This window comes from Cebidichthys violaceus, unplaced genomic scaffold, assembly GCF_023349555.1.
Source record: "Cebidichthys violaceus isolate CVI_PGR_0920_01 unplaced genomic scaffold, fCebVio1.0.p SCAF_25, whole genome shotgun sequence".
Classification (NCBI taxonomy): Eukaryota; Metazoa; Chordata; class Actinopteri; order Perciformes; family Stichaeidae; genus Cebidichthys; species Cebidichthys violaceus.
Genome location: NW_027176428.1, coordinates 3,639,305 through 3,652,882, shown reverse-complemented (window position 1 = coordinate 3,652,882; position 13,578 = coordinate 3,639,305). Strand labels below are relative to the sequence as shown.

Below are 13,578 nucleotides of genomic sequence, written 5' to 3'. Positions count from 1 at the left end.
TGCATCTGGGGCTCCCCTACAGCTGAGAAGGTCAAGATCCAGGGTAAAATTGGTTCTCCATTGTGAAAATATAAACATAATTTCTTTATCATTGATTTTATCCACAAACTCTTACGAAAATATCTGTCTATCTGACTTGTTTTATCAGCCACACCTTGTCTGTCCTGTCAGCCATACCATGATAAGAAGAAATCCAGTGGACTTGACTGAGCTTGTTTGCTGGAAATGGTTAACAGTTTATACATACAGTCTATGGACAGGAGAACAAACCCAATGTCTAACAGTAGAATCTAGTGTTGATTTTCAGTTAAATCACAATAGTTATCACAATAACAGTCACTTGATTCAATTTGAATATAAAACATATTTTTGAGTTTATTCTCAAACTTGAAAAATAAGTGTAAAAAGAACATTACATATACATATTCATGACTGAATAACCAAAGTTCCACGGAATCTATTAACTTTTTTTCATTTAACACTAAAAGATAGAGTGCCAGTCTCACTTTTAAAGCATGAGATGCCAGTAAATTTAACTTTACACGTTACATGATAGGTCTCATGCGCTGTGCTTTTGTAACTCTGGTGATTGGGCCAGAGAGGGCGGGTCCAGGATGCTGAGGCGGTCTCTCATTGGCTGCTCTGCGTGGTGAGGAGTGGGACGGTAGCGCGCGGCCAGCTGTGAGGGGAGCAGAGAAGACGGCTAGGAAGAGTACTAAAGGGACAAAGAACCGCTGCTTCACATCTCATCATCTCCAAAAGTGTTGGAAACCTCAACGTCTGTGTCTTGGAAAGTGTGCACCGTTTTTACTTCGTCAGTCAAAGTAAGTGTTTCCTTTCACCTTTCACTAATTGCGTTTTATTTTCCATCCAATGGCTGTTATTTATTTAAGTGTCTTAAAGTTAGATTATTGTGAACACGGGCTACTACAGTGTGTTGGACGTGTCATAATACCTTAACAATAACCCAAATCTAAAAGGAATTAGCATCACTCTGCAGTTTATGCCTTACTCTGGTGCTGACAGTGGACGAAATTCCTGAAGTAGCTGCAGGACTCCTCTGACTCAGGATGAGGTCTTTCTTTTGACACTCCTGTGAATATTTCGATCTGTTCTGCCTAGGGCTTATCATACACGTGATGGTTGATTTGTGCTTCTCTGAATTGAACAATAGACTATTCAAGAGCTCTGGCTCTGCCTGAGAAAGCAATAAATATATGCAGCATGTTGGATTTAGAATTTTCCAGGCAGCTTTCACTTATTGTTTGGCCCTGGTCATTCAAGACTACATGTTTTAAATTTTCTACGATGTCGAACTCTCCATTTGCAATCTGCTGTCAATAAGTCAAGTTTCTGAGAAAGTGTTCCTGTGAACCTCTGTAGGAGATGGGTCTGTCTCCACTGGTCTTGCAGTATAATCCAGAACAAATGTATCAGTGTTGGTTTTTCATACATGGGTATGTTGAGTTGACACATGCTGACTGGAGTAATGTTTATTCAGAAGTGCACTCTGAACTCTGATGGACTAATTTAAAGCGTTGGTTCATTCACTCTTAAGTGCTGTGAGAACGGACACGCTGCCTGTGTAAAGGCCAAATTAAAGTAGCTCCTTCCTCCTGCTGAACTTTCATGAGAAGATAAACCAGATGTTTCGGATGATCACAAGTGACGTCTCTCGCGCAGTCTCACAATTTATTGACGGTGTACTTCAGGAGTGTTTTTTCAAGCCTGTTTGTTTGGCTGTTGCTATGACGTTGACGTGGACCTCCCTCTTCCTCCTCTTAAAACACACTAAAGACGTGGAGGTCTCCTGACTTTCACTGTCTTCCTTCCCTCCCTTTCCTCCAGGAAAATTCCTCCCCAGGGGCTGTTGGTCCCTCCGTTGACACTTTCATGGTTTGCCATGAAATATCAAGGCGGAGTCAGCTTTCCCTCTGAACCTCAGTTGTGCAGCCTCCAGGCACAGATCAGCAGATATAAACGAGCAGGCCAGCACCCCACCCTGCAGGAGCCCACATTTGCTCTCCATTAGGCTGTCAGAGAGAGTGAGAGAGAGAGAGAGAGAGAGAGAGAGAGAGAGAGAGAGAGAGAGAGAGGAATCCTTGTCTCAGCAACATAACCCCTTATTCTCACCCAAAAGTTTAAAAAATTCTCCTTCTCTTATTGGCGGTCAAATGTAGTTTACTTAATACATTGTACAACTGTGGTGGGATGAGGCCAGTGAGGGGTCTCTGGGTGCCTGATGATGGCCAATATAAACTGTTGCTGCACAAGACTTTGTACTGCAACAGCTCACTCGTTCAAATTATGAACAAAACTACCACACATTACTGTCTGCCTCTGCAACGTACAGCCCTCAGTTTAACTCTTTGGAATTTGAAAATGATCAAAAAAAGATCATTCAGTACAGCTTCTATTATTGACGCTTACAGTCTTTTGTCTTATTATCTCCCCTAGATCACTGTTCTTTCCTCCCTTGTCCTGCATCATGCTGCACCCGGTTGCCATCCACTGTCTGTTTTCCACTTTGCTGTGCATGTGGACTCTGTGCAACGGCCAGTCAGACTCCAGCCCACCTACAATCCAGCTACGACTAGCCGGGGAGAAGCGGAAACACTACGAGGGCCGGGTGGAGGTTTTCTACAATGGAGAGTGGGGGACAGTGTGCGATGACGACTTCTCCATATCCGCTGCCCAAGTGGTGTGCAGAGAGCTCGGCTTCATGGATGCCGAGTCCTGGTTGCCCTCGGCCAAGTACGGAAGAGGAGAAGGTAAGAAACTGGAGTTTGTTAGAAGCATCTTTTGGATTCCAGGAATTTATCTTAACATTGTATTATATAATCAAAACCCTCCTAAAAGCATCTCAGAATCATGTTATCCTACTGTCTAAGAGCTGAGGTGAGGGTCAACCACATTCAGAGGCAGTGTATCGCTTCAAACTGTTTCATATGTTCCATGGAAATCTTTGAATGAGGTACACGTTTCCTCCTGCCTGACTGCTAATATCCTCAGGCACTGGTTTCCCCATTAGAGGAGAACTGAGACACGGCAATCACCTCTTAGCATGGCAGGGGGGGGGACTGGAAACACCGGGTGTGTAAACCAGACACGAAGACGTAATCTCATCTTCTCTCACTTTGCCATGTAGGAATTCCTCCATCCCTGTAAAGACGGTGATGAGGTTCCCAACGCTGTGAGTGTGCTGGCTGCTGGTGGTAAATGTCAGTTGGTAGCTGTTAATTAACTCAGTGCCCCTTGTAAAAGTCACATGTTTTCCCACTGGGTTGGGCCACATCCAGCCAGCCACTTCAAACGCAAAGTAATTCACTTTTTTTTTCTTGCTTTCCAAAAGCAACACAACCATTAAAGCAATTTTAAGAATAACATATATGAAGTGATACACCCCATGAATATAATGTTGCACGCATATACTATTTTACAAGAAGTAATCAAGAAGCAGTTTGATGTATATGCCTGCACTGGCTAGTGTGTCAATGTAAACTGCTTTTATCTGTGCTTTTCTTTGTTGTTGGTGGTGGAGACACATGGCTATAAAAGTGATCAAGAGCATTTTCCATTTCCCATCGCGATGACACCAGTGAGAGAAACCACTAAATGTTTTTAATTGAAGACACAACTACATAACAAGTACAAGGACATCCCTTTTGGATGAGAGCGTTTTTCCTGCACGGATGTTGATCAGAACCTCAGCTGCCACAGCTACACGGCTATAATTTGTGTAAAAAAAATAAGAAAAAGGCGAAAGCTACTCTGTTTCAGGTTACAATTCAAAACAGGATGCACAATGATTTATTGAGATCTTCTGATGAACACTGCTCTGCCAGTTTGTTAAGATTTTGAGTCTAGGGTGGCTGGAGGTAAGTTGCTGGCTTTAAGGGCCAATAAAAGTCAAATCAGAAAATGCATGGCTCCCCTGTGCACTGTGCTCGCTGTTTTTTTCATTGGCATGTATAATTACATACCCATAAGGCCTGCAAATGATTGTTTTAACACAGCAATCCAGATTTACCACTACTGGTAATGTGGAAGATTTGTTAAGACAATGGTGTACCGAGACCAAGCTGGTTCTCACTTGGAGACTCCAAAAAGATTTTGGCTGTTATTATGAAAATGTTCCAGAGGTAATCAACTCTCTCTGCCAGGAAGCGGCTACGTGACCGTACAACATGCAGTCACTTTCTTGGTATGATTGCGATGTTCCTCAGCAACGTGTTGAGACTGTCCGAATGATGAGCGGTCCATTGGTGGTTTCCATGGTCACAGTTGTGTGGTTTCCCTCACGGCTGATTCAGAACAGCCAGCTGGACAGCAGATGATCTGCTTCAGTGACAACATTTATTTAGCAGGTTTTTGCTGAAAGAATGCGTCGGGTTACTTTTGAAGACCAAACACATCTCCACGTGAGTAGGTTTAATGTCTGTGTGACTAGACTTCAGTGGAAATGCTGAAATGTATGTCAAAAGGGTGTGATACATGGCTGAAGCTGCCAAGGTACAATGTAACAACCACCCAGGGGCGTTTCTAGGATTCAAAGAAAGGGGGGGCTTAGCCCCAAGGGGAGGGGCATGTTTACGAGCACAACACGCTGCAATTTTTTTTGGGGCCGCGGATATCCATTGTTTCAGACAGTTCATATATTGGTTCAATCAGAAAGAGTGATTTTGCTCTGTAGTTTTGCTTGCATTCAGTATATGATATATTGATTGTAATTTGAAGAGAAAACATACAAACCAAAACGCACGCACATATGTAGCATGTTAGAGTTATAAATAACTTGTCCATGTGAGAAACAACAGTTTAATTTAATGACATCACCAAAATAAAAATAAAAAAATTGAATTTAATATTTAACCTTAATTTTAAAGCCAATAATGCCAAATTATTTGGGGGGGCTGACGAAGATTTTAGGGGGGCTTCAGCCCCCCTAAAATAGGCCTAACGACGCCCCTGCAACCACCCATTTATTATTTCTCATGAATTAATTCCTTATAAGGGAAAGTTACTGAGGATTGAAGCTTGTGGCCACATGTAGCTTAGTGAGAAGAGCATGGCACCAGGTTTGATTTGTGATAGCAGGTGTCAACCAAACACTGGATTATATATTAAATGTCCTTATACACAGAATATCAACATGTGTAACTTTAAACTAGGTCGTACATAAAAAACAAAACAAAAGTCCTACCGACCAAGAAAATAGCACACTCAACCAACATTCATTTGTTTAAATCTTTGCCTTTGCCTCTGTTCCAGGTCGTATCTGGTTAGACAACTTGCACTGCTCTGGTGGTGAGAAGAGCCTGGCTCATTGTCACTCCAATGGCTTTGGAGTGTCGGACTGCAAACATTCAGAAGATGTCGGAGTGGTCTGCACCCAGAGGCGCATTCCAGGCTTCAAGTTCATCAGGAACCAGGCCAGCAGTGAAGAGGTACTTACAGGAAATAGATACGTCCATAGAAACACACACAAACGTAAACACTGGGGCGGGGTTGCTTGATCACATAGTTAATAATACTCAAGTAGCATCCACTCGTGGTTCAAGTACACACACGTAGCTTGAACAGACGTTCAGCACAATAACAAAGGGAACAGATCATGGCTTATGATGAAAGAAAACCCTTATCATAGTGCATTGCTCCAAGCAGGTCAAAGTATTTTCTTCAAATCTTTCCAACTTTCCAGACTGAGCCAGACAGGTCATTGGATTGAAGGTAATGTCTGTCTGTAGACGTTAAGAGGAGCAATAATAGTCCTGCATTAAAACACAGTTTTCAGATTGCTGTGGGTTACCGTGATAAAAATGATGATGCATGTCCTAAACAAAATACCCAAAACTTGTTGTGTCGGTTGCAGCAGCTATTTGTGACTCTATCAACTGCCAAAACGTACAGTTTCAGGAGGCCACATGATTATTAAACAACCAATCTCAGTGTTGTATTTATGCAATATGTATGCATATGCATACATGAAGAGATATGTGTGTCAGAGTTTGCAGTATCAGACTGTAGAAATACACTAACCAGCTTACCCAATGTTGTTTGGTCATTTAGTCTAATGATACGACCAAATATTTCCTTGTTGGAGGTATATTGTGTTGTTTTTTCAAGATGTAATTTAAGAATGTCTCTTTATTATTAAACAGCAATTATTAAGTGTCAGGTCAAATGTATCGACCATATACCATTTCCTCTTTTACTCTTCACTCTGTCATGTTACTTTTGTCAGCTAAGCTAACTAGCTATACAGCAGTTACAGCTGGAAGTTTGCAGGTGTAAATATTCTGTAACAACTCATCTCCTTGTGCAACTCGTGGTTATTTTGTGATGCATAAATCTCCACTTCCTAAAACATTATAACGAGGCTAAGCTAATAAGAACTTATGAACTGCTGTTGCAACCGGCTCCAGTATTTTGCGCTCTGTATGATTAAATGGATATAACCAATAATCAAAAATAATGGCCAAATGACTACTGCATCAGTATGTCCAGACGAAATGAGACGGCGGTTATTCCATGGGCGTTGTGGTATCTGCCATGACATGAATCCACAAGTCAGTATGTCATGTCGAGCTGTCCACTCCGTCATTTGAACTAATGACTTTGCCAGGCTCCTATTAGTCTGTCCATGCCCACGCCAGACCCCCACTCGGCAGCCTGGGAGATGTTGGAGATGACTCATAGAGGGGGAAGACCATCCTGTCTGGCTGCAAAGAACGCCTTTGTACCAGATGGAAAGTCAGTGTGGGTTTGTGGACGTGACGGGAGAAAGGGAGGGAGAGAAGAGGATGGAGGTATTACTTCAGCTTGTCTGAGAACACGTTATTAAAAAGACATTGCCACAGAGGGTTTCCCCTGTTAAAACCAGACTGATAGAGACGAAGCAACGTTTTTTTTGGCAGCTTAGAAGTTGATGCTTTAACACTAGTGTATTGTGTGTTCATACTAGAAGTTGGGTGGGAGATTTGGCTGCGTTACCAGACTCTCTCCAGCAGCCAAAACAGTGACTGTGATTTTTACTGGGTTCAGTAAAGGCAACACGCCTGAGGAGATCATCTGAAATCCTTGTGTATCTTTCTCATGCCTAGTTGAGTCATGGGAATGGAGGAATAGAAGACAGCAGAAATTGAAATCTCTATTCACAGACTACTGAACCCTATTCACAATATTCTTATTTTTACAGGTGGTGTACGTTAGCAGCACCCTCTTGTTCCCTGTTTGTCTTGTGTATTGCGGGTCTTAGGGTGTTACTGCAATTCAGTCCCCCCACCCTGCAAATATTTCCTCGGTCTGGCAGTAGCCTTTCAAGTCGCAGGGAGAGGAATGGGAAAAGGTGTAGCTACACCTCTTTAACCATTCTTGAGCTGACGTCAGCAATGGGCACCACTGTTCCCTCAATCTATTTATTCACAGCATGAATTGACATTCTGTGCTCAATCTGGAAAGTTAACACCTTGACCAAGCATGCGCTGCAGTCCATGTAGAGGTCATCGCTAAAAGGATGGAAAAATTGGTCATTTTGCTTCGATGTGAATGCTTTCCAACTTTCAAGATGATACATCTTTATATGTTAGAGATGTGTGTATGTGTGAGATAGTGTAGCTTATCAAGGCATTGTCTGCACTCTTTTAACTTTTAGTGTCTGTTCATGTTGATATGATTTCAGTAAAGATTTGGAATTTGAGTTCACCAGCAATTTGTTCAAGTAGGTATTGAGAAGTCAGAATAAAGCTACACGTCACAAAGTTGCTTCAAACTGAAATTATTTTGTTTTTATGAGCGATACATCATGAGGCTACATTACAGTTTATGGGAATATGTAAAGATAAGACTGTTCGCTCTGGCAAGTTCAGCTTGGAACACAAATAATAGTACACCGAAAACATCAGTCTGTCATTAATAAAAACAGGCGCTCCCACTGGCATGAGTTGCAATTGAAGATGTGGTACACTATAAGCAGAAATACTATGAAGGCATTAGCATTTACAAAATATCAAGTTTAAATATCTGTCACGTTTTGCTAAAAACTAATCTACGAGTGTCTTTCTTTGTCTTGTCAGAGTTCTCATTTAACATCTGAACCTTCCCAACTGCTGCTTGATCTAAGTAATGTCAGTCTTTAATGCCGTCTGCTATCCTCCAGAGACAAAAGACAAGTCTCTTAACATTGCAGCCTTTGTCAGCTAGTTATGCAACACTCATAGCACAACAACAGAACATACATTCCTTTCTGACTGAATCATTGATTCATTTTAAGTATTTTATCATGTAGCACCGAATGCCGATGACCATTGCATTCATCTCTTTTTTACTTTGACTGTCTAACCAAGCACAGTTGCTTTATTTATTAGCCTGTGTTGGTTTGGTCTTTCAGTCAGCAGCGGATTTAATACATTTGTCAACAGAACCAAACATCTAGATGGCAGGACACTTTGTTTATCATCTGTTAGTGGGGAATTTTTAACCAACTCTGCCAGCTCCGGTTGTTGTTCACGTGTGTATGGTGCGCTGCACGTGTCATCAGTGTCAACAGGATCTTTGCTGAGTACTTCCCCTTCATGACAAGATGCCTGAAATTTCAGTCTGTATATGTTAGATGTTTATGAGAGAGGATGATGTGTCATTTAAGCATAATTATAAGTTCATGGTTGAATTTGATAGGAGTTATTCCAGGATGTTTTTTACTCTGTGTGTGCTTTCCAAAACGTTTACATTACATTGTCCCCTTCAGAAGAGAAATGTCCACTGTTGCTTAGGTAAGCTTGAAACACTCTTATTCGTGACTTTTCACAAACCAATGGTAGAGAAAATAAGCAATTTTCAGATTAATCGCACACTTCTGCTTGTAGAACCTTGCACATCATTATTAACAGATTATACAAGTAGAGATTAGTTAATCTTCTTCCTGAAGGGATGAGAAAAAAATCAGCACAGCATGCAGCTGCAGTTGCCCACCACATCACTTAGTGTTTTCACTCCAACCAAACACTTAGATCCAGAATCAACACAAAGACGTCAGAGGCCAGTTGTAATAACAGAATGCGGCAGTTAAAAGCCTTTTGATTGGTGGCACATCCAAACAGGGCAAAGGTTGCTCTTCTTCATCAGGCGTGACTATATTCACTCAAAAGAATTCCAGTTCCTCACATTCGCTGCTATACAACAAAAGGAAACCCGAGCCAAAGTTAGATTTGCCTCCAACATGAGCGAGAGGCTTGTGAGGAGGAGAGTGATCAAGAGGAGAAAAGGTTGATGTGTGTGCTGAAGCCAGCTTCTCTCTTGTGGATAGAGTAGCAGACAAATCGGCCACATGTTCAACAGCTGGATCTCCCTGTGGCCTTACAGTAGATCTCCTTTGGGCTGCAGAGTGCCCAGAGAGACTTTTATTATTCAAACCTGCACTTAATGATTTACCATATACCATTCAGACTCAGTTAATGTGAATGAAAGCATGTGCAGTGCATATATGCATCAAAACTAAAGTTTCATTATTTCAGTATTACGCAATGTAAGTCGCTCAAATGTAAGATAAAGGTGCGCAGACATCAGAGAGAAATGTTATTATAATGCAGTACATTTTTTATTTTTATTGAAGCTGCAGCATACGTGTATGGTGATGTTTCAGCATTTCGATGCAAAGTTTGATATTTTTGGAAGTTGAATGGATTGCTACCATTTAAGCCAAGCTACACCCTGGAGACATTTAGCTTACCATAAAAACTAGAACATTTCCATCACAGCCAGAGATGCTGTTGTCCAGCTAACCAGGTCTTAAGATTTCAGTTATGAAATACGCTCACTGATAGATATTCCAGATGCAAAGCACACAGTTACACACACACACACACAGATACACACTTTTTTATTCAAGTCAGTCAGGCACACTTAGGCCAGTGAGGCAGAGAGTGGGGTGGGGCAGATGTGAAAGTCATTTGAAAGAGCCTTGCTGTTCCCCTGCTTTTCATCTGAACTGTGGAGTGATTATCATTCATACTTGTTTTGTAAGGTGGGGAGGGGGTTGGGTGGGTGTGCTGGTGTCTGGAGGCACATGTAGATAAACGTGCAGCGGGGCTGGAGGACTGAATAAAGCGGAAGAAATGCACAGTAGTGGAGGCATTAGTCATACACTGGCTAGACCACAGTCTCATGTTCACACATCTACATACTGAGGGAGACCCAGTCAGAAAAACAAGTCTACTCTCCATTTGGAAAGAGTTCCGCAATGGTCAAAGCTTACCTCACAGACTAGTAATGAAAAGAACTAAAGAAAAAGCTATTTTCCTTTTTTTGGTAACTCACCACCTACAAACAAGGCCAATACTTATTTTTAATTCAATATTTCCGACACAGACAGACATGCTATAATCAAGTCCAACTAACCAGGTCTAAAGAATTCACTTACGAAATATTGGCGATTTATGAATGTTTGCTTAGAACAGGAAAAGAGTACTTTTGCAAACAGGCCACAGAATATATGAATGAATCGCTACAGTATACACACAGTGTACTGAGTGGCTGTAAGATTGGGCAACCTAGAAATGTTCATTTGACAATTAACCTCAGTATGACCTGCAGATTGACCAAACATATTATGTGTCAATTAGTAAACTTGTGAACTTTAGAGGTGTTAGTTCGGCAGATTTTGTCTAAAATCTGAAGATCTTTTCATGTATTTCAGACAAGTCCAGATTTCCACATTGGTATTATGACATGTTCTTTGTGATGTATAGTTATTTCGCTGAGTTTTTCCACAAAGACTGCTAAAAAAGTGACCAGTGTGTAGATTTGGGCCTCAGCCAAACAGGATTATGCTGAGTTTATGTCTGGTGGTCTGGTTTTGGGGGATAAATGCCTGGACTGGTCCCAGCTGTGGATATCCGTCCTCTTCTCTTTAGTCTCACACGTTCAGACGGCCAGTTTCCTCTCTGTGCCAAATGCAACACTGGCCAGACCCATCTCAGTGCCCCATTTCATACTCACCTCGTACCCCCTGTCCTGTCTGGTATTTGATTACTCTCATTTTGCGTTTCATTCCATGTTCTGTATCAGGTGTACTCCAGTTAGCCATTCATGAGTATGGTTTTCGCGTTTATCAGGTTTCTTTCTTTATCTTGTATTTTGTTACATGTTTTAATGCAGCTTCATGTTTTTGTTTTTTTTATGCCTTAAGGAATGATCTCTACCTCGTCTAGCTTTTTTAAGGTTTTAAATTGAGAACACCGGATCCCTGATCATGATCACGTCTCCTCACCTTCCCACACTGCCAGGCACTGACGGAAAACACTGTGTCATGCTATGGCCAGCAGGAATCTCTTCATGAAAGAGTGTTTTTTACCCGCTCTAACCACTGCGGTCAGTGGGAGGACCGGGGTCACTGTAGAAACAGTCTGACTTAGCCGTGGCTCCTCCTGCATTTCCAGTCTGTAGAGTTTAGATTTGCTGAAGCCTTGAACATTCCCCCAAGCTGACGCCATCTCAGGAAACCACCCTGTGGGCAAACGTTTAATATTTCTGGGAGACATGCCTGGATGTTAGGTATTTTTTGCAGAGTTAAATAAGCGGGCCATTACGAAATTACTGCGATCAGCATTTGCATACCACTGAGCAGCTCAGAGTTTTGGCTCTTTTTCACATCCACAGTGCAACCTCACACCCAACTAGGAACCAACTGCAGAACTTGGCAGAAGGAGGGAAATGAACAATGGCAGAGTTTTAAGGTAGCTGTTTTCTCATGAAGCCCTGGAGGTCAAAGGTTACCATTCCTTCCTGATTAAGGGGTCTTTAGGATACATGATACTAACTGAGTTAGGTGACTCCCGTCTGACCAACAGGCTTTACAGTTCTTTATAGTAGACTGTGGACCAACTGCAGACACTTTCCCAACCTGAACTCTGTCAGTAGCTTCTGTCTTTAGTCTCTCTTTAAAATCCTGATAAGAATTTCATGGAATAAGTTTTTCTGTTTTAACTTCTCCTAGCATTGCTGTCTGTTTCCTGATCGGCCAGGAAATCCAAGATGCTCTGTGAGAAGTCTATGAAGAGAAATTTGGCTAGATTTCTTCCACAGGGCAGTGTTTTTCCTTTTGTGCTTCGGTTCATTTCAGGTTCTTGGCTCACTCACAAGGATATATTTCATTTCAGTGAATAGCCAGTGACCTTTCAGCATTTACATGTAATACTAGTGAACAACAATTTATAGCTTCACCCTTGTTGTTTTTCTGAGGAAAGAAAAACACTGTTAGCTGTTTTTGTTAGATCTGTGCTGTCATATTTGATATATGTTGCCCTCCAACTCCCTTTGGGCCCTTACAGACGCAACAAAGACTGTACAAAAATTCCATACATTCATCCAATCTGCTTAGGCCTCTCGGCAACACTTAACAGGTTTAAACAAAGATTTCATCTTTAGATTTTTCAACTTGACTTACAGTATTTTCAAGCATATGTGCAAACCGTGCAGTCCCTAAAAAGCCACAGTGGGATTTCTTTCTTTTTCTCTGAACCACGTTTGCATTCCCTCACGATGCGTTCTTCATTTATGACTCATAGGCCATATTGTATTTGCAAAATATCAAGTGGAGCAGTACATGCAAAGTCCAGATGATAGATAAAACTGTCCTCTGAATCCGGGGTTTTCAAACTTGTTAGGGCCAGGGACTCCTTTCAGGGGAGAACATTTTCCAAGGACCCCCTTTTAATCGTAACAACAATAAAGCAGTATGCTTACAACCATTTGCTCTCTTAGATGCCATTAGAACTATTTGTATTCTAAAACTTGTCAACCTTAATACTTCAGACCTGTTTCATAGTGATAAGCAAAACACATGTTAAGAGAAGATAATCTTTTATTAGTCCCACTGCAGAGAAATTTGCTGTGTTATTAAATGCTAAATTTGATAGGCAAACAAGGTAAAGTAAAAAAAAAAGGGCAGGTCTTTGGTCAGTGAAAGACTGATGCTAATATGATATTATGAATGACAATAAAAGTATAATTGAATATTCTGTTGAATTAAAAAATGTTCAGCACAGTTGTCTCCTTAAAGAGGTAAAACTTGTTATACATTACCGGTAATATGGCATGCGGTGATGACACATTTTCTCGGCTGTTTCTCAGGGTTTGACGGTGCAGGTGGAGGATGTGAGGCTCAGGGCCACTTACTCTCAGAGGAAAAGGATTCCCATCACGGAGGGCTTTTTGGAGGTGAAAGACGGAGGCAAGTGGAGACAGATCTGTAACGAGGAGTGGACTGAGAAGAACAGCAGAGTCATCTGTGGCATGTACGGCTTCCCTGGGGAGAAACGCTTCAATACCCGACCCTATAAGTAAGTAATGGTGCCTGAGGCCACCAGCAGTTTAAATAGGACCGATTCATATGATGAAAGTCTTTACAGGAGTTGAACTCTAACATGAACATTTAGCTTTTAGTTGAGTTAATTACGGTTTCGGTTATGGGAATATAGTAGTGCTACATATATTATTAATTATTTTAAATCCACACCTGCATCAAGGACACGTTATCATTTGAGGCACACCACAAATTCCTGTTTGTTCCAAACACTTGTA

General features: G+C 41.5%; 1 protein-coding gene across 1 annotated transcript in view; it reads left to right on the top strand.

The window, feature by feature from the left end:
* Positions 1-708: 708 nt before the first annotated feature.
* The window catches only part of loxl2a (lysyl oxidase-like 2a), a 27,103-nt gene continuing 14,233 nt past the window's right edge, over positions 709-13,578 (top strand). Inside the window, exons 1-4 of the mRNA XM_068720142.1 lie at positions 709-824; positions 2,458-2,771; positions 5,272-5,447; positions 13,129-13,337. Of these exons, the coding sequence (XP_068576243.1) occupies positions 2,489-2,771; positions 5,272-5,447; positions 13,129-13,337 (668 nt within the window). The 5' untranslated portion in view covers positions 709-824; positions 2,458-2,488. The remainder of the gene's footprint in view (positions 825-2,457; positions 2,772-5,271; positions 5,448-13,128; positions 13,338-13,578) is intronic.